We start from the raw sequence: 22,270 nt of genomic DNA on the forward strand, positions 1-22,270 counted from the left end.
ACACACACACGCACACACACACACACACACACGCACACACACACACACACACACTCACTCTCTTTAGGGAAATGAAGAAAAAAGGAGGAAATGACAAGCTTCAGGTTGCACCTCCACTTCCTGTTGATGGATCTCCCGCGCCGCGTCTATTTTTACCGAGAACATGCAGCTGTGCTGACAACCGCTCTCATTTATCAAGGCATCAGTGAAAACCAACATGGAGTCAATCACTCAGATGGCTGCTTGCAACTCGTCCGGGTTATGAAATCATTTTTTTTCTTCTTCTTCTTCTTCTTCTTTTTCTTCTTCTTCTTCTTCTCCTCCGCCTCCCCCCTCCGTCAGCAATAACAATCTGGACTCGACTCGACTAACCTTTCGGGCCTCCAGCTGAATAGACGTGGCAATGAAAAGCCAATTTAATAACAGGAGTTGATCAGAACAATTTGCATAGCGGGTCTGGAGCGGCGGGGGACAGGGGGCTTCCTGATTGATGCGGTCCACAAACAAAACAAACCGGCTCCGCTGTTTGCTTGGACGAAGAGCCTCTAAATTCTATAAAACAAACTTTTTCAGACATTTTCCCATCAGAGAACGGATACGTTTTTACTTATTTAATTTGTTCCCCTTACATATTGTTCATAATGGATATGAATTCCATAGACACCTAACTACATATATTCAGGCGTCGAAAACCTGGTCATTGTCATTTGTAAATACAGATTTCTTTTCAGGATCTACATGAGTGATAACCTCTGCATCCTTCCAGAATCACAACACTGACACTTCAAGACAAAATCTATCCAATTGTTCATATTAGCAGCTGCAGCTCTTTTGAACCTTCTCCCGGGTTCAGGCGTGTTTGTGAGTGTTTCTGACCATTGTTCAAGAAGCGCAGTTGCGAGGTCAGACACTGGTGTTGGACGCCAGGGCCTAGGATGATCTCTGCTCTAATTCATCCCGAGACCCTCGCTTTCTGTGGCAGAACAAACCGAGGCAAACTCTGGTGTGAATACTGACCAGCCTCAATCCAAACCAAAACATACACGTCTCTTTGGACCACCGTAGCTGGGCATCATGGTTCTTCTTATGTAAACTTGTGTGCCATCTTGTCAAACTGTTTTCATAAAATTTGAACCTCAAGGTTCCCAACATGTTAGACAGATTAATTCACCTCAGTGTGTCGTTACGTTGAAGATCTTCTGCTGAGTCTCGGTCAGATTTCTACAGAATCAGGTTTAAATGAAAAATGTTAAAAAACCAACTCAAAACAGTTTAATACTTTATAAAATTCTGGATATGAAATAAAAAACCTTCCAAATTTTGCCATTCTGCTCATTCCTTTCAGGTGGCTAACTATCACAATTAATATCCACCAAGACAGAGGCAACACGCAGCTCCGCGCTTCGGCCGTTCCTGTTAACAATTTTCCGTTTCCGTGCCGCTGAGCAGGCAGAAAATAGCTATTTGATTGCTGGTTATAAATGCTGCCCGTTAAGAGACGTGGAAAGTAATTTCGGCACTGTTGCATGAGGATGTTGGTGAAAATCACGGCTCTGTGCTCGCAAGGTTGTCTGGGAGAAGACACCTCAGAACAGCTGAATCTTGCCGGGTCATTTGTTGTATTGACATTTAAAATGAGTGTTTACAGGGTGGGACAGATGCGACAGAGACCTGCTAACCTGCTAACGCATCTGAAAACAGCTCTCCTCTGTTCCTGGGTGTGAAAATAAACTGAGCGCCAGGCTAAGAAAATGTTGTTTTTTTTTATTTCAAGACTGAAGGTTTCATGATGATACAAGCATAAAGACATGACATTTTGAGAAAAAGTCGTAATTTTAGCAGAAAAAAGTCTAAATAAAATCAAAATCAATTTAGGACATTGCCAGAATAAAGTTTTACATTGGGACTTTGAAGTAATATATATGAGAACGTCAAACCCCCTCCCAGCCAAAAAAAACAAAAAAACAACTTAAATCATTAATGCTGAGAATCTTGTGAAGTTATACTTTGGTATCAGTTTTACAAGTAAAAAAATAATGTTTTAAAACATCAGCATCAAATTATTACCAGTAGCAGGATTTTGAAATGATTGAGTTTATTTAGAAGACAGAACTGGACTGACGGAGCTCGACGGAATCTTTGTTCTCATTAAAAGAACTTTTTTCTTATAATTTTATGACTTTCTTCTGATAATGTCATGTCTTAAATTCTACTACTGACTTGACTGTCATAATATTATGAATTTATTCAGAAATAAATCTCTTAATCTGGTCCTGACACTCTTGTACAGCAATAACCTCAGGGATTACCCCTTTTTGTGCAGCCAAAACGTCTCTTAAGGTGCTACAAACTCATTGCTGAGTCATTTAAAGTTAGCAAATCTACAAAGAAAGACATTTCTAGGAGATTCTGGAGTCTTTCCAGGAGCGGATGACCTCCAGACAGACTGTACATTGGTCAAAGAAAATAAACACATGGCTCCATGACAGACTCTACAGACCTCGGTTAGCATCTTAAATGTTAACAATGACAGTTGGGTTAACTGCAGATCTGATGTTACAAGCTACAAGCTGCCAAATTATGAGGTATTACCTTGATTCTGTACGGCCATATTGACGCTGCAATATCTACAATGAACTGTTGACCAGTCATGATGTATCCGCTTGTGAAGACTAATCACCATCGTAGGGGAACGTTGTACCCACCATCTTATTTAAATATCTAAAGTTCTGAAGAAAGTTAAAGAATCTGATTTGTTTACACGTGATCCATGATGCTCTTTCCTTCCCTGGTTACTGGCTCACCATTACGTCTAACTATGTCAGTCGTTTGAAGCACTTGACACACACCAAGACGTTCTCAAGCTTCCACTTACACCAACCTTGCCCCCGTCCGCGTTGTACTCCTTCTCATCGGCATCCAGGAGCCGGGCCAAGCCGAAGTCGGTGATCTTGATGTGATTGGGGGACTTGACGAGCACGTTCCGAGCCGCCAGGTCTCTGTGGACTAACCGCCTTTCCTCCAGGTACATCATCCCCTGAGAGGCGGGCAGAGACAGACAGAGAGACGATGAGGAATCCTATCGTGGAGCCATTTATCATTTTAAATCTCAAGTCTAAGACCGCTGAAGCATTAAATGTCAGCACTAACATAAAATTATTGTCATAACTGTCATCAGCATTAACTTCACACCCATGCAGACATTTAGATTTGATGTATAATCGCTATAATACCTCATGTACATGACTCTAAGCAGTTCAGAAGTGTCAGAAAGTTTATTCTCAAACCCGCAAACCACAAAGGGAAAGTTCTGTGAGCCTTTTCAATCCCCAAACAGGTCATGGGATTGTGGAGAGTGAAACATGTTTGCATTGTTTTCTTTAAATACCAGAGAAGGTTGGCGGTGCAGCGTGGGTTTGTTTAGATGAGCTTTTATGGATAATATCTAACAATTTTCCTATAGCCATACTATAGTTCAAATACTTCATAAACAGACTAAAAATTCAGGCTTCACCTGCAGGTGAACTTGCTCCTGTATTTTGGTACATTTGCCCAACAAAAATGGAGATGTGCGGAAATTCCCTGCTCTTTGATTCTCAGTACTGGACTCCTTATAATTACTTGCTCTTGTAATCACAAATGATCCAATCTTGCCTGAATCTCCATCGACCCAGACACTCTTGGGAGTGTGACACTTAAGCGGTGTTAAAGCAGAGCAATCAGCGGCACCGCCCCGACCTGGAGCGGCGGCTTGCCCCCACATCCTCCACCGGGACGCCGCTGTTTACCTCCCTAGGAGGCTGGAAATTAATTGGCTCCTTGAGCTGTTGTACATTCCCCTGCAGTCGGTGCGACGGCCTCACCTCATTGCCCCGTCACTTTAAGTCGAAGTGTATTAATGGGCTGTGTGGCCCATTGATTCCTAATTTCTCTCGACATCGACATCGGAGATAAATATTGCGTGGCACGCTCGTCTTTGGGCTTATTGTAATCAGCATTGTTATTGATCGCCTGAGAAGCAATCTATTTTAAACACACTTCCAGCCAGGCGGGGGTGTTGCCTGCAGCCCTGTCACAGCACATTGTGTCCTGGATCGGGGAATTCAGCCCAACAGCGAAGAGGAAGTGATCCAACTTGGTGGATAAAAGAGAGAACCATGCAAACAGACTGACAGATAGATATATTGCACATATGCCCTGGGAAAATGTCTTGCTCTTCAGCACTGGTGGTCTCTTGGATGTCCCTGTCATGTCGTGTGTGTGCGTGTGTATGTGTGTGTGTCACTCCCAGCAAGGCCGGAGGATGATGGATGAGGGCTCAGCTAGCGGTGAGTCAGACGTCGGCGCTATCGATTTATCCTCACATTCATCTGCGAGGAAAGGGGAGGCAGAGAGGGGCGGCGACCGAGTTCAGAATCGGCTTGGCTCGAGCGCCTCGACACAACAACAACAACACACGCATACACGTATTTACAGTTCCCCCAACACACACACACAGGAACACCTAAATGTTTCAAATGTCCGTTGATTCTCTGGCGCCAGCCGAGGCGTGGGCCTTGGTGTAAATTTTTCATTGTCTGCCTCGCTTCTCACCAAGGTGTTTTCATTGATCTACCAGCAAAGTGGCGTCCACTTGTTTAACATCCAGCTTAATACACTCCAATTGGCCTGGCCTTGCCTGCTTTGTTCGCCTCCCGGAGCAGCAGACACCGGAGTATATCATCATCTCAGAGAAACATCTCTGACGGGTGTTTTTGTTCTTCAGCGGCAGAACCTTGAACTGAATACAGGATCAGTTCCATGGAAGCGAATAGATTGGTCTGTCATAACACCATCAAATCTATTTAGCACATACAAAGACTGCTAGACAAAGATTTCTTTCTTTCTTCTGAAGGTTTTGCTGGTTTTATCTTTCATACATGTGTCTCTCATCCATAGGTTAGGCATCCTAGCGGTAGATTCGGCGCTCTGCATGTCCAGGGTTCCATTCCTGACGAAAGCAGTATGACTCACTCCGCCAAAGTTAAAAACATGACAACCATAAGTAAGTCCACAGAAATGGTACAGTCCGTTCAAACTGTTCAGTTTCCAGGCATATAACCAAATGTAAAACAGATTCCAGAAATGTTCAAGAGACTTTGGGAAGGAAAATCAAGATCCCTTATGTTCTCCAGTTTAAGTCATCCAGCTTTTGATTCGATGTGAAGTCAAAGACGTTAGAAGATGGTTTGGGGAATTCAGTCTAAAACAACAGATCCCCATGTATTTTGACACTAATGCATTATTGTGAGCTTATTGCTAATTTTCTGCATAAATAGTCAAAAACATTGTGCTTAAGTGATGCTAACTTCCACCTGCAGGTGGCAGTGTTTCTTATTTCTACTCCACTGCTGCTTCAGCCTTAAAATAAATTACATTTATGTTCATGCAAACGTACGAATATTGTAAAATTCCTTGCAAATGGTACAAGGATCCCAAATACACAACAATAACTTTCTGGAACGGCTTTATCAAAACTCTGCCTTTTACCAGTAGTCACCAGTAAACTAGGTTATCTGACTCACCAGTGTTGGAAAACATACAAAAAAAAAAACAAAACAAAAAAAAACATGACATTCATGTCCATTACAAGTGCATGTAAGCTTCCTATCACTACTGTAGCTTGTAGGGAAACTCCACAGTCTCTGTACTGTAATTTAATCTAAATGTATATTGGTCACTGTGCAGACTATTGCTTTCACAGTGATTTACAAGTGAACAGCAGAAGCATTATAGCTTCAGCACAGTAAGAAAGGCCGCTGTAAGCATTAAAAGCTAAATCTATTTAAAGGAAACAATGTGAGTGGAACAAGAGTAGAAGTGCACAGTCAGAGCAATGAGAGTTCAGGCAGGAAACGCTCTTGTCAGAGACGAGTCTTTGGAAGGTTTTTAATGCACCGAGGAGGAGAATATGTTCTAATGCTGTAAATTAGCTTTGTTTGGAGTCAAACTGAGTGGTCACCTGTGATGTGAGGGTTGAACATGTCGCTGTAATTCAAAACCATTATGGCATACAGTAGTAAGGCAATTCATTTGGAAGTGCGGACCAAATTAAAAGTATCGGTGTGGGGCCGAAAAGCATATTTTAAAGGTCGTGATGTGATCATGTGCAGAAGAAGTACAAACATCTAAGTCTCCCAAAACATTTAGAAACGTTCAGTTCAATGTGCTTTTTGGTGTTTTGAAACTATGATGATATAAACAGAATTGTTCCTTCTGTCAAACATTTGTGAACCTGAATAAAGAAACATACATAACGTTGGTGTTTAATGTAGCATTTTTATGAACCGCAAAGACAATTTTGAGTTTAAAGTTGTTACATGATGGTAGAAGTCCACCTTTTTACAGCTTAAAGATGGTAAGAATCAGACTGCAAATAAACTTTTGACTAAATCTAACATTTACAAATGTGAACTTTTTGACAATGAGGGACCCCAACACAAAATCCTGTGGTACTCCATACTTAATAACTCTGTTGTAGCAGGATTAAGCATAACATGCAGATATCTAAATGGACCTGTTGCACCAATAATGACATGTTAGTGGCTCTGATAGAGGATGCTCCACTCAACTGCAACAAATTAAGCCAATAATTTAGAATTAGATAAATCTATGTTAAAATTGTTTTCAATAAACAAGATTATGTTTGCTTGTTGTGCAACAAATTTTCTGTCAGAACAAGAAAAAAAAGCTTTGAACACAGTGGAGGTCAGCACAGGGACATCTTTGAGAGCCACGTTTTGCAGAAGAGCAGCAAAGTTAATGAGCAACCAGAGCGAATGTCTCCAAACAGCACAGAGTCAATGATTCAGCCTCTCATAGCATGAAGGGCTAATCTACTAGCTTACAAAAAAAGATTTTTCTTCTGTCCAGAATTTTTTAGACTTTTGTAAAAAATTGAAGTGGCAGTCAGAAAACCGGCCTGCAGAGAAACCAAAAGTTTTCAACTGATTCCATTTACAGTCAGGCAAGCTCTTCAGCACCTAAAATTCACTCCAGAAAACAACCCAAAGAAAGACTTCTGAATCTATAAAACAAATAACCACCGGGTCACCTTTTCTGGTGGATGCTCAACAGCTCAAAAATGCTACATTTTGTAAATAAAAACTTTTTATTTACTTGAAAACACTTTTTAAGTGTTTTTCCAGACAATTTAAAGTCATGCAAGTTAATTTTGTGTCCTTTAATATTATCCAGATCCTCTGGGTTTACGGTTTTAGCAGTTTGAACAGAACCTTATTCCACACTGAAAAAACAACATTATATTGCTAAAACTACTGGGTCATTACCTTCACATGTAAACCAACTCTTTATCCGTCGGGTGAAAAATCATAAAATCTCTGGTTCATTTTGATGAATTTAAAAATAAAGCAGTTAAAAGTAAAAAATAAAAAATAAATAAATAAATAAAAAAAGCACAAAAACTTTAGTTTTGAATTAAAGAAAAAAATTGCCCGCAAATGATTTTCGGTTCAAAGCTCCAGTGTCATTTGATCTCTCTACTTATGTTTTGCTTTGTCCAATAAATACAAACGTAAACTTAGAAAGTGAGCCACTCTGAGGTTTAGAATGAACGCTTAGCCTAGCATTGCTTCAGCCATGCAGAGGCTCTTCTTTTACTTTTACATTATTAAATATTCACTTAAAAGTATGGCTGGGGTTCATATCTTTATTTTTCACATTAAAAACCACAAAACCATCTGCATGAATGAGACATTTTCATTTAAGAAAATATGCATAATGGGTTGATGAGGATCTATCACAAGTGTGGAGTTCCTGCAAATAGAGAAAAAAGGATGAATGTTTAGGATTTTTCACTGATAGACAATATGGACTCATGTCAGGAAGACCACATGATTTTTAAATGTAATACCAGCTTTTAAAGAGGTTTGGTGTAGGATATTCACCAGTTATCTGCCATAAAAAGAAGGGAAAGTTGGGGAGTTTACAGCGGTTTATTCAGGCGCCTAGTTCTCAAATCAAATAATGTTCTAAATGACTGAACCGACATTTATGGCAATAAAACTGACATCAGTTCAAACTGAGCTGCTTTTTGCTTCTAGCTACATTTGAAGCACAGAAATAATTAGACCAATTTGGCCACTATATTGCATGAAAGCTGCCTGTGTCAAGTAAAAAATGACAACAAAAATGCAATTAGCATCACAAAACAACATCAGTTCACAACAAAAGTTTGATCAACTCTAATTAATTTTCAGATGGATTCTAGATTCTTACAGCTGTCTCGTTTTCTGAGCAACAAGACACCTGTTCATTCTATTTATGCATATTAGAGTTGATTACTATATTCTATTGCCTACATTTGTTTCGTGTTGGAGGGGTTTAAATTGTCACCCTCCTTCATAGACCTATGCAGACCCAAAAACTGGATAACAATCTAGTTTTCCACACAGTCTTTCACCTCAGCAAGTTATTAAGGTCTTCCAAAGGACAAGGTAAAGCGACTTGCTCGCTTCCTTCTGTCTGGCGGGAAAGAAAAGACGAGTGGAAATGTTGAAATCCTCAGTTAAGTGGGAATGCAGGAGGATGAAACCAGGCGTGAAAAAGGCGTTAAGTAGCGTGGAGGAGCTACGGGGAGCAGCTCGCCTCGTCAGGAGGAAACCACGAGCACATAGAGCAGAGGATGGAGGAACGGCCATACACTGATCTCAAGTCACACATTTATGGATGATACACAAACCTTTAAAAGGCCCTTTCTCTACTGTAGTATTTACACAGGGATAAAGATTTTGGTAAAACACAAACCTGAAGTCCAGTCTTATGGGTCCTCACCCATCAACACCCATAGGTCTTTTAAACCAACACAGTTCAGAGCCTGTTCCGGTTCCTCAACTGGTCTTTTGCTAGAACTGTGACGTTGATGACGCAATCTGGTGGAAACAGGCGATGTTTGAAGGCACCCAAACCAAATCAGTACAAGAACGAGAGTTCTTTGGGTGGCAACATGCTTTGGGAGTAACTTCAGTGTCTCCAAGTCTGACAGGTTATCTTCCCTCAGTGTCGCAACACAGTGGAACTGAATGAGAATGAAGAACTGAGATTCAATGCAGAACATGACTTCAGATCACCTTTACAGTCTATCAATGGGTTGGGTCCAGTTGGAACCTTCACCAAGTTGGTGTCGGTCAAAAGTGGAACACCACCGATCAGCAGTTCATTAACGATGGCAGACAGAAGTCCTTGTACTGTTTGGCACTCAGTGCCACATTGGCTGGTTGGTGTGGTCTGAAGAGGGTAATTGGAACTTTCCCAAAGTCATTGTCACATTCAAAGTCCATCACAACCACAGACGAAGCCGTGATGCTCCTAAGGTGTGGACTCGAGCTACATTGCAGGTTCTAGACTTTTCAGAATCGGCTGCTTTTTAGCTCACATGAAATGCTTTGATTCTTTTAAGAATGCAGTTGGATTATCCGTTAGATTAAGCCGACTAATCTGAAAGAAGACATCTGGAGAGCTAAAATGTAGAGATTGAGGTTCATAAAAAGTCAACTATGAGGTAAATTCCTTTACTTCTGTCGTTTGGATAAAGTCAGAACAGGATGGATTTTTGGAGAGTCTCTAAATCAGTACAGTATTACAGTACTGGTAGTCAACGTTGTAAGACATAATTTGTATGTTCTTAACATATTTCACATATTTAGGTCTATGTCTAGCAAATTTCTTGAGGTTTCATGAAAAATTCTCCAGTTGGAGAAAACACAGTCTGCAAAAACTTTATACTGGGGGACAAAGACAGAAGAAAGAGACGTTGGGCTGAGTTTGAAGGGAACCAAAAGGTGAGGCGTCTGTTTCCAGAGGGAATGATAAGTGGTTGGCCCTGAAAGCAGGCACCATGGCGCCAGAGGACCTCCGAACAGCTCAACGGGCAGCGACAATGTGAGCAGAGTGGAGCCGGGAACTGGGACGGCCGCGATAAGGCGAGCGCACAATGGGCTGGGTGCAGGTGGCGCAGCTGGTGCAGGTGGCCGTCCATCATGCACCGCATGCTGCGCCGCAGATAGAAGGCAGGGCATTCCCAGCGCGCTGGCAGCCTCCAGAGCATGGCGCCTGCTTTGTCTGCTGCCTGTGTGAAGCAGGCAGGCCTCCTCCATCACACCACAGCCCAACAAATTCCGCTTTTATTCCCATTATCGGCGCTGAACGCCGAGGAGAAGCTGCGTCAGGATTATCACCTGAAGACAAAATGAGCTCTGGATGGCTACGGCAAGCGGCTTGGGTAGTTAATGAAGGCAGCAGGCGGATGTGACATAATGTGACAGGTATAACGGCGGTGCGGCAGCCGGGTGAAGGCCCATTTACTCCGCGCTCAGCCGATCCGCCGCCACGGAGCGGGAAAACCACCGCCTATCCATCAACCCCACCCCAACACGTTTCTGTGTGCCGGTGTGGGGATCCTCCCGCTGGCGGGAGTGGATTTTTAAAACAATGTCAGAACTTCTCAGCGCTCAACATCTCCCCTGTCTCCGCTCTTAATTAGGCCTCTCCTCAAGAAAAAAAAAATCCCAGCGCCTTGTCTCCATGATCTCAGCTCCTTCCAAAATGTCACAGGCTGCGATGAAAGACCACCGCTGGCACATTTACATGAGCAAATGTCAATAATTTCTGCTGCTGCTGCACAGAATTAGAGAAACTGGCACAACTTCTTTGATTAGCGCCATAAAAATCTGCTCTTTTGAGGTAATTACAGGAAACAACAGCCTCTTGGTTGGGATTAATTAAGAAGGCTTAATTAAAGCCAGGGTGACAATCTGAGCATCAATTAGCAGCGCTGCACGTACATCAGTACGTACAGTAATAACAGTCTCAGGCTCAGACAGGTGACAACATTGAGGACACCTGGTTCTGAACACTGTCATTAACCTGCTGCTTCCCGCCTGCAGCAGCCTCCAGCGTACCAGCTGATGATTAGCACAGATAGAGACGGAGAATCGTCCTGGTCCAACCCGCTGCAGGAAACCGCTGAGGGCCCAGAGCAGGACAGCAGAGCATCACACTGCCACCACCGTGCTCATCTGTACTTTACTGTTTTTCTGAAATCCAGGTGCATTTTGTACTTGGCCTGTCACAATAACAAATTCTGCTGGTCAATAAATTGTCCCAAAAGTTTATTCTGGGACAAATACAACAATGTTGTCTCAATATTCCTCAATATTGTTGCATTGAGACAATTTTCCAGTAATGCGTTGGTAATGGCATAATAACGTAAGAACACATGATCAAAGATCAATAAGCTTTAAATTCTAAAGAACATTTGACACTGGAGCCGGAAGACATTTAAATAACAAAAATGAATAAATAAAACAACAGAAACAACAATTTAAATGAATTATGAGGTGTCTGGGAACAAAATAATTGTCCTTCAAAAAAAAAAAAAAAAAAAAATAAAAACAGGCTGGTTGAGACAAAAACACCACAATGGAGACTTCTGTCATGTGGCAGGAAGAAGCTGGAACCAAACTTAGAACCTTCCAATCACAAGATGACTATTCTTCCCACAGAGCTGCAGTCAGCCAATCAAATCACAATCTGATTTTAACATGAGTTCTTCTGACTCTCACTTCCTCTCAGTCAATCCAGTGACCCGGTCATTGGGTCAAGGTCAGAACGTGTCAACATCAAACTGTTGTGGATGTAAAACTGTTCAAAAATATCTTCCTTTCCCTGGAACTAACGGATGTACAGTATAGTCTTCCCTCCCATCTCTCCCCATAAACAGCGATTATTAATAAAAATAAAAAAAGAACAGCGTGGAAATGAGTCCGATTGTCTGACACGTGATGCTGCTGAAGGTCCGACTCTGGGAGGCCATGCTTATTAGAGCAGAAATGGATTTGTGGAGCTCAAGTCCATCCTGTTCCTAATCGGCTGTTTGGAAAACTTGACTGAGTAAATCGGATTTGTTTGTGTTTGTTTGTGAATCCACAGAAACGCCATGAGTACAACTGATGAGGAGCGAGGGGAGCGATCCAATCAGGCCTTTATATCCACTGGATCAGGCAGTCGCCCCGTCAACCCCCACCCTCACCCCCCCACTGATCCTCACAGATAATTAGAACGACCCCAGAGGATTATCTCTCTTCCTTTAACTCACCACACACACACACTTTTTCTGCAGCGTCAGCAGAGACGTGAAATTCTCCAGAGGTTCCACTTAAAACCACTCTAGCTGCTTTTGTTTCGCGGGTCGTCATGGAAACCGGCTTTTTCGGGGCAGCTTTTGGTCATCCGGCGTGACGCTGCGAGTTTGCATTATTAATAACACAGAAACATGGTCAGCCTGCTGACAGCTATAAATTCATAATAACTGTTTAATGTGTTTTAGAGGGAAAATAAAAGGAAGCATCAATCATCGATGAAAATCTTTTTCATCTGCTTCATATCTGACATGGATCAAACCCAGTGGTTCAACATTTGTCAGGACAATATTCATCAAATAATAATTAGAGCTGATTTGCGATCCTTAAAAGTTGATATTCGATCATTCTGGAACACAAAAAGAATTTCAAACTAAGTATATTCAATGGCTGCGCAACAAATACTGAATGAAAAATAGTTCATTTCATGATGAAGAGGATGTTTTTTTGCTGTTGTCGTGGGATGAAGATTGCTCTGATGTGTCGGAAATATCGGCTCAGACTGACCAGGACCTCCGGAATCACATCAAATAAACTCAGCATTCCATGAAAAGAAGCTTATACCAAATGTGAAGCTCGGAAGAGGACAAGTCATGATACAGGGTGTCCTGATTTACTCCTTGGTAACTTTTTTTGAAGAGGAAAAAAAAGTCAGTCAGTAAAATCACCTTATGTTCTAGAAATACATGAAAAAACACTAAACAAAGAGCCAGGTATCAACTGGGTTATGATTTTTACATGTGACTGTAGTAAGAAATATCAATCAGTTTAAAAAAAAATGTCCCATGAACTCACGATCAGCCAACAGAATTAGGCAAAATTAAGGAAAATTCTGTCAAAAATAATATTTGATACAATAATTCATGCTGTGTTGAGAATCAGCATCAGAACAAAAGACAAAGATCTGCTGAAGTCAAAACCCACAGAAACACGAGCCGGGCTGAACAGCCGCTCACTCTGAAAGCAACATGAAGCCAGACTGCAGCTTCACAATGAGATTCATTCCTGAATGTTTTGGAATTATGATCACAAAGTCCTGGGGCCTCATGCATAAAAAAGTGCACAGTTTTCACACTAAAACTTGGTGTACAGAAAAATTTAGAAAAGTGCGGTGCACCAAAAAAATCGGATGTATATGTACATCCGATTCACATCCGAACTTTACATAAAAAGAAGTTTTCACATCCTTTTATTTTTATTTTCTTTATTTTGTGTTTGTTTTAGCTCATTATTTGAGGATAAATGATGTTCAGTTTTTATGTTTAAACAATAAACTATTAAAATCATGAAAAACATCAGGTTTGATGCTTCTTGGTCTAAATAACACTGAATGTATTCAGACTTCAGTGAATTTAGGTGAGTTTTGACACTTTGTAGTTCGATATTGTCCACAGAAAAAGTTTGCGTGGCTGCCGCACATTTTCACACCAGGGAAAAGTGTGAGTACATTTACGCAAACTTTGACATAAAGTAAATTTTTATACATGCCGACTTGTGCATAAAATATGGCGCAGCACATTTTTTGTGCGCGCACACGCTTTATGCATGAGGCCCCTTATCTCAATCTCAAATAAAAAATAAAAAAAAATAAAAATAATAATAGTAATCTTCTTTTTCATCATTGTTGGCATTTTGGACAGAACTTTAGGTAAAAACTGCAAAAACTCTCTTCATTCGCAGATCTATAGATCTATGAGACATCAGGATGATAAATGTGAGCGTTCTTCCTCCCAATGGTTTGATCCAAAGGACAGACGTCATCCTCCTGGAGGAGGAGGAAGAGAAGGAGAGAGGAGGAAGAGTGAAGGCCTGTTTAATGAGAGCAGGTGAGATTAGTGTTTGCTCAGCACCGAAACCTGGCGCTGCAGGGAAGTGAGCGACACCGAGGTCTTCCTCTGAGCTCCGCCAGATCAGGGCGGGAAACACCACGGGATGCAAATCTCAACACACACACACACACACGCACACACACTGATGTGCAGAATATTAACACACTCCCAGAGCCAGAGATCAGGAGGAACATCTGAAATCTCTCCGTTCTCCTTACTAAGCAGCAGCAGGAGGTGAGACGGGATTCTGAGCTCAGCATCAGCAGAAACTCTGAGGTCAGAGTTGCCTTCATCATTAGCATCTGAAATTGGCAGCAGCTGGCTAACAGTGGCCTATTCAAAGCCCGTCCGCTTCCAGCTTAGAGCCAGTTGGAGTCCTGGTTCTGGTTCAGAACCGGCCGTCTGGACCTGATCTGTTTTCAAACAAAGGAGCGCTGAGTCTCCTGCATTGTGTCACATGTGTCAGAACAGTCTAGTCAAAGTCCAAGAGAATCTGTGGCAAGACTTTTGAAGTGAGCTTGATTTATCTGGCATAAAATTATGAGCAGAAATGATGTGTGATGAATCCCATAATATCTGCAGCTGAAACTACAACAACAGGAGGCTCTGCAGAGAGTCTGTCATGCCACACTTTTCAGATTTCATTATGCCTTAGCTTTTTCCAAAAGTGAAAAAAAGTGAAAAATTTGACATTTTTTCCACTTCAGATTTACAACAGCCTCTATAGTTTTAAGGTGACAAAAGAAAGATTTATGAATATTTCTACACATTTAGAATTCAATAAGAGACAAAAAAAGAGAAACAAATAGTCAACAACCAGAAAGACAGGAAAGGAGGGCAAGGAAGGAGAGATCCGGGATAAAGAATAAAGCAGCTACATCTAGAGCGAGCTTTGTGTTAGGTGTGTGTGCGTGCATGCGTGTGTGTGTGCGTGTGTGTGTGTGTGTGTGTGTCAGCGGGAGTGAACCGCCCTGAGTGTGGCTCTAGATTAATGGCGGCCATTATCTCAATGCCCAAAACACTCAGTGATGAAGAGTCAGTGCCTGGCGACAGGCCTCGGCCAATCAATTTGTGGCTCTGCAGTCACCTGCCCGGGTCACAGCCCACATACGTTTGCTGTTAAACAGGCGGGAGGGGGGAGATGAGAGGGGTGCAGGGTTGCCATGACACTACAGCAGAAAGCAGAAAACAAATACACAGAATGTGTCACTAAATACAAACAGATCAGCAGAAATTCATCTTGAACTGCAGTATCACAATAAAAACCGTTTAAACCTAAAGAAAATTCCCCCAATTAAAAAATGTATGTTTTTATAAAATGACACTTTTTCACCAAATTATTTAAATCCATGACAGAATGGAGAATTTTTTTTTAGCTTCCTAAACTTTTACTTAGGGTTACCTAACCCTACCCTGCCCTATCCATAACCTACCTTCTCTAAGTTGCTCCTCGAAATGTGAAAGGATAAATGAACAAATACATTTACTCACAGGACATTAAAAGAACTGCTTACAATTTAAATAAGCAGAAACATCCAGACGGAGATTTGAAACTTAGGGCCAAAATGGTTAAGCTGGAAAGAGTTCCAGGAAATATTCAGGAAACTTTATTTTCTGGAAATGAATTTCAAGAATAGCTACTTTTTTTCTTTTGCTATCTGACTCTTAATGGCCTTTATGTCTGGCAGCCATTATGGTGAATTAAGTCCGCAAAACGATATTTAGAGAGACCTGGCGAAGGTTGGAGTTCTGCTCATGATCAAAACGAAGCAACTAAAACATTTTAAGTGTTGTGTTTCGTTGGCTTTCTTATAATAATAATTCGTTTCCTGCTGCATGTACAAAAGAACGGAGAAAACACACGACCTCGGTTGCTCTCCAGGTTCCCTCCTCTGTCTCTGCTGCAACCTTTTCAAAGCTAACTGAAGAGCAAAGCAAATTATTCTCCTCTTAGCCAGAAAATTGTGCGTCTTGTGAAGAATGCTCTCGCTGCTGGAGAGAGGTTCCCCATCATTACCTTGAGAGCGCAGAGATCATTCAGAGAAGAAGCCGCCAGTTATTTATTCGGCTCGCACGCACACACACACACACACACACACACACACACACACACACACACACACACACGCAACCACACATACACTGATGAAAAATGCTCAGGGATGCACCACGGAGAAAGGGTGTCCTTTTCTCGGTTTGAAAAAAATATCCCGGAGCGAAGTGATGAGGAACCTGTGAGGAGGATCCGGCAGACAAATGGAGGCGACCCGACTTCCTGCTGGGAACATTTCAACTAGCAGCCATCTTGTTAAACGGACTTCCTGCTGCAGCTGGGGACGAGAAACCTTCCTTCTTCACTCTGGAAATATGGGACGAAATTCTCTAAGCCGTTTTTTATCTGCTGCTCTCCGACTCTGCCATTGTTTTACTCCGACAAAGCAAAGTGTGTGGAATTAAAATAGGGTTCAGTGGTGAGGCTGTGAGCAGTCATCATCTTACCTGTAGTAGGTTCTGACTGCACTGATCAGAACATCCAATCACACCAAGTAGAAAAGTCATGTGACCCAAACTTTAATCTCTGTTTGATGCTAAATATGATTAATACTTGTAAAAATAATCCTTCAGCAGAAATGACTAGGAAACAATATTGTCATGGAAACAGAATTCCTAAACCATGTTGACATTTTTCAAGATTAGAGGGTTTTATGGTGGAACGTTTTCTCAGTCTTATTTTCAGTTTCATTCTCATAAAAAAAACTGTTTTATCATTTAACAACTTTAATTATCTCAAGATAAAAAAATCCTACTTTTTAAAAATATAAAACCTGTTATTTATTCAATTTTGCTGCGATAAACAACTTTTAACAAATACCAGTTTAATATATTCTATTTAAAGCCTGTTTCATCTTGCTGCCATTAAAATTTTTGCATTATTTTTAATTTATCTTCATACACATGTAATTATTTTATTATCTCAAGATATGTAATCTTGTTCTGAGTTGATATTAACAGACTATCTGAGATTAATGGTCCGTTATGTCTTCTTTATTTTAAATCCTCTGATCATCTCAAGATAAAAATCCTATTCTGCCTTGAAATATGTTATTATCTTCAGAGATAACATCTTGTTTTTCCTAAATATCAACTTACAAACAATACAAATGGCCTATTTTAAATGTATTATTATCTTAAAATAAAAATAAATAAAAACACTTATTTTGGTGTAATATTAGTTTAATTATGTCATAATACGGAGATTAAAATGCTCTTTTTGGGCTGATGGTGGTTCAGTTATGTTATTATCTTGAGATATGAATACTTATTTTGTCTTGACATCAGTTTAGTTATGTATATGTTTTAAACTGAAATCAGGTTCATTTTCATATCTTGATTTAAATCTCGCTTTATCTTTATTCTAGTCTAATTATCTCATTATCCAGAGAGCAAAAAACATAATTCAGCTTCATAACTTGAATTATTTCATTATATGGATTATATTTCTGTATTAAAACACAATCAAACTAGTTTGTTCATTCATAAAAATGCTCCAGATGGCGTAAAAATGATCCATAAGTGTTCAGTTCTGATCATTCTCAAGAGATATGACTGAAATATTAAAACATAGTCATAATATTAGACATAATCATGAGATCACAAACTAGCCATCTCTTGACAGTTTAATGAGGATTATTTTTCTAAAGCCTGGATTTCAGTAATAACACAATTTTTAATACCATATTTTTTCTTGTAAATAGATGATTCAATCAGATGAAACAAATTATGTTGGTGAAGCCAAACTCAGAATATTGTAGACTAATGTAATATATCAACATGTCATTATACCTATTAATGGACATCAGGAAGCCACGTCCAGCTGCAGGTCAACAGCGGCCTAAAAAGTCTAAAAATATATCAGTTTATCATTTTCAACCAGTTCAAGCGTGAATAGCAGCAGATTGCCTTCAATCACAATCAGCCTGTTTATTGAACCGCCTGGCTGAGTCGAGGCCAGACCTCTAACTCAGGTATCAATGTTTTCCTATCGAGTTAAAACCTCCAGAATCATCCATCGTGGTGGGATAAAGGGTTAATCCCCCCAATTTCTCCCTTGCTGACCTCCTATTGCTGACAAATGACTGTTGGCTAAATGAAACAAGAATACAGCACTCTTAACGACCCAGGCTGATCAATCCCAACCGATCTGCTGATGAAGGAGGCCTATGAAACAGGCCACTCTCTAAATAATCTCTGTTAAGCCTTTTCAAGTATATTTACTGGTTTATATACCTGCAATGAAGTGACTTACAGTAGCTCTGTGTAGTTTGAGTTTCGGCTGTAGATTAGCGGTTTGAACCAGCATTTGACCAACCCTGGAGCACCAGATGGTTTGTGCTGGACGACCATCTGGGAACACAATCGCGGAAAATGTGAGGAAAAGGAAAGAGACTCTAAAAATACTTGGCAGGTGAAGAAATGAACCATCTGTCTGTCACTAACTTTGACCAAGCAGGCCAACAATCCCTACCAACGCGATCAGGAATCTGCCACATGCCAGATTCCACAACACCAACAACACATTTCATCACTACGGGTCCATCTTACGTTGTTACTTCTACAGTTTTCCATTAATCAGCCTAACAAGTCAATAACATAATAACTGTTCACTACTGATCAGTAGGCAACTTAGGGTTATGTAAGCTGGAATTGAACATACAACCCTCGAATTAGAAGACGACTACCCTACACACTGAGCCACAGTTGCCCAGCGCGGCATAACAGCTCATAACCTACTGAATTTACATCCAGAAGTTACCCAGAACCAAGCAGTCTGGCATCACTGGTGTAATTAGCAAACAAAACCCAAATGTTCTTTGGAGAAGCAAAAGCACACAAGACAGAGAGAGCAGATTTTGTTTGTTCTGGAGCCGATAGGCCCTTAACTTGAACATTTGTTGCAGTCATTAAGTCTCTGAGAGCAATGAGACGAGCTCGGAGGAAAGAGTTTAAGTCAGCAAGGCATGTCTATTGCTTCACATCACTGACAGGAGGTCTGTGGAAGGGCTTCAGCAAAATAATGAGGATGAAGAGGAAAATATGGAATGAAGAGAACCTGCATTATAATTGAAGAAGGTAAGAAAAGGTTTGAAACTTGAGGCAAAGCAGACCTTTTATATTAGGAACATTTAAAACTCTAAAGAATGGATGATGAACTTTAAAAAGAGAAATATCAAAGTCTGTTTTCAGTCAGTCTGGAGTTGGAAACCCACTACATGTTCCCATCAATCACATTCTACTCATTTACATAAAATCAACACAGGTCCATGTAATCCATCTGCAGCAGTGCAGGAGAGCATTGCTATAACCCGACGCCGTCTGCTTACCTTTGCAATCTGGACGCACCAGTTGAGCAGCAGCTGCGATCCGATATTGTCCTTGTGCTCGTGGACGTAGTCCAGGAGACAGCCGTGGGGCATGAGCTGGGTGACCAGCTGGATGGTGGGGCTCAGGCACACACCGAGGAGGCGCACCAGGTGGGGGTGCTCCATGCTGGCCATGATCAGGGCCTCCTGGGTGAGAGGGGGGCGAGGACACAGAGAGGGACTAAGTGGACAGCAGTGGACCCTTTATGTACTTCAGGATGGGTTGCACTGGACTAAACAGGACTGGGTCAAACTGGACTCTACATAACTAAACAGAACACATCACAACTGCTTGGACTCAATATTTGGACGGTTGTATAACACCAAATACTTTTAAAGTTGGAGGCAAAACTCCAGGCTTGTGGGATTGTGAATAGCATATGTCCAGATCACTCTCACAGTGACTTCTTCAAAGCTCATCAAGCACAGTAAAACTAATATTGAACAGGCACAGTTGAAACACCAAAAACGTCCATCACGCATGCTTGTTGCATGTGATCACAAACTCTTGTTCTGTCTCATCTCCTTCACTCTTGTTTCATGTCTTGTGCAAATGTGTTTTCCCACCCAGACCCCCCTGCACCCCTCTTCTTCCTCCCCTCTTTCCCTCCCTTTCAACAGCAGATGGACGTAGAGGTTTGAACAGTTGGGGTTCAGTGTTGGGTAATTGTTATTGCGGAGCTGCAAAGCAGAAGGACGCGTGGCGGTGATGAAGTGTTATGATTGCGAGGACGGGTACTTGTGGCAGAAGCTGCGATTGCAGTGGTCGGTGGAAAGCACTCTGTTCGGTCGTTCTCATCTCCCTTCGCCTCTCTGACTCTCCTGCTTAGATTCAAGCATGGAGGCGCAGTCCCTCAGCAGCTCTCTGCTACGCTCAAGGACTCACACTAGCTTTCTTTGCATATGGCAAGTGGTCAAGGAGAGGTGTATGCGGGCTTGGCCCTCAGGACAACGGACACATACACGAGGTCCCTCTGAAAATTTATATTCAGAAAATTAATGTTAGAAGGAGAGTGGAGTAGATTAAAACTAAGCAGGAGAAGGAGGCACAGGCTGTATAAAGAAGTTTATGGCAACATTAGAGTCTTCCTGTTCAAAGTAGTGTCATGACATCCACGGCTGATGACTCTACGCTTTATGCCGATGACCCATGCCTTAAGTTGACTCCACACTTTACACTGACAACTACAATCTATATACCAATGACTACAGTCTTTAAGCCGACACCTATATGTTTTACGCCAAAAACCACATACTATATGCTGAGGACATGATTTAAAACAACAACTACATGCTTTACACCGACAACAGGTGACATTTTACGGAGATAATTTTACACTTTACACTGAAAACTTCGCGCTTTACACCGATGACTACATCAGTGTAGTCATCAGTACTTTATACCAATGACTCAAATCTTTAAGCGGACTACTCCATACTTTATGCAGACATCTACATGATTTACGAAGACGACTACACTCTTTATGGCGACGACTACATGCTTTACACCAACGACTCCATGCCTTATGCAGATGGCTACACGCTCTATGCTGATGATTACAAGCTTTATGCTGACAACTAAAACGCTTTACACTAACAATTCCACTCTGTGAGTCAGGCATCAGCTCAACAGAGGAAGATAAAAGGGAATCTGAAGGCTTTAATTCTTCCGTTGACATCCCAAGAGGCCCTGGAGTCATAAACTATGTCCGGCTAAACCTTCTGTACGCTCCGGGCAAACGTTTGAGGACTCCTGCAAGTGTGTGTGACATTTTGTGACTGTGTGTGTTTTGGTTTCTCTCTCATCTCCCTGAGCACTGACCTCCATTACTGCCAGCCGACCTGACTTTCACCGTCCTGCTCCCTTGCTTGCTTCCCCTCAAACGCGCACACACACACACAAACACATGCACTTTGGCCACATACGGTGAATGATAGACTTGCAGAGTTTTGCAAAACTGGTGCATGTTTCAGCAAGTGCATGCATGGGGCATTCTAAATGAACAGATTTCACATATCAAATAATCAGCTCTGATTCATATTTGCCAACACAAGCGAATCGCCCCACATTCTTCTCATCCAAACCCTGCTGAGGCTTCATTCTGTGAAGAATCTGCTCTTTGCATACGCATGTGTGTGTGAGCGCGCGTTTTTGTGGATTTTCTGAGTGTGCCTTGGAGCCGGCACTCCAGTGGCCAGTTTCTCAGTGGCGAAGCGTGAGCCTGCCTTTAGATTGCTGTTTAACAAGCCAACAGACAGAGCATATTGGCTCTGGATGGACAGATCCGCCCCCACACCTTCACACACACACACACACACACACACACACACACACACACACCCACCCCTTGGGAGAAGGAAACAGAGGAAGGAGGAAAGATGCTGGGATAAGAAAAACTGGGGGAAAAAAAGGTTAAATAGGAACAATAAGAGAGAGCACAGATACTGGGGCATCTATATATAGAAATACTGTTGAAAAGTTGATGTATTTCAATATTTAAGTTCAAAAGGTGAATAAATAAACAGAAGTTGGCATCACAACTTGTTGCTGTTGTTCAGCCCAAGCTGTAATCCAATCAAAGCCCGGGGTCTCTGCTTTGTCTCTAAGGTGTCTCAGACAAGTGCCATTTCATACAAAGAAGGCTACAGTGTTTCCTTCCACTGAACTTTTCACTCATTTTTTTAATTTAGAGAAAAGGTGAATTTGGGTTTCAGTTAGCTACACATTCATTCATGTTTGGAACCTGTTTTCTGATACTTTTTCCTTCCACTCAACTTTCCATTTAATATGCTTGGATGGAGCAAAGTGGGAGCAGCCAGCTTC

General features: G+C 41.5%; 1 protein-coding gene across 3 annotated transcripts in view; it reads right to left on the reverse strand.

Moving 5' to 3' along the window:
• LOC103148684 (receptor tyrosine-protein kinase erbB-4-like) overlaps positions 1-22,270 on the reverse strand; it is a 306,643-nt gene that overhangs the window by 18,254 nt on the left and 266,119 nt on the right. Inside the window, exons 20-21 of one of the 3 annotated variants that reach the window (XM_016679417.1) lie at positions 19,408-19,590; positions 2,876-3,037 (exon numbers count right to left, since the gene is read on the reverse strand). In XM_016679417.1, the coding sequence (XP_016534903.1) occupies positions 2,876-3,037; positions 19,408-19,590 (345 nt within the window). Of the gene's footprint in view, positions 1-2,875; positions 3,038-19,407; positions 19,594-22,270 lie in introns of all 3 variants that reach the window. The other 2 variants (XM_007567561.2, XM_007567560.2) reach the window with 2 other exon arrangements.

This window comes from Poecilia formosa, unplaced genomic scaffold (assembly GCF_000485575.1).
Source record: "Poecilia formosa unplaced genomic scaffold, Poecilia_formosa-5.1.2 Scaffold210, whole genome shotgun sequence".
NCBI classification, from domain to species: domain Eukaryota; kingdom Metazoa; phylum Chordata; class Actinopteri; order Cyprinodontiformes; family Poeciliidae; genus Poecilia; species Poecilia formosa.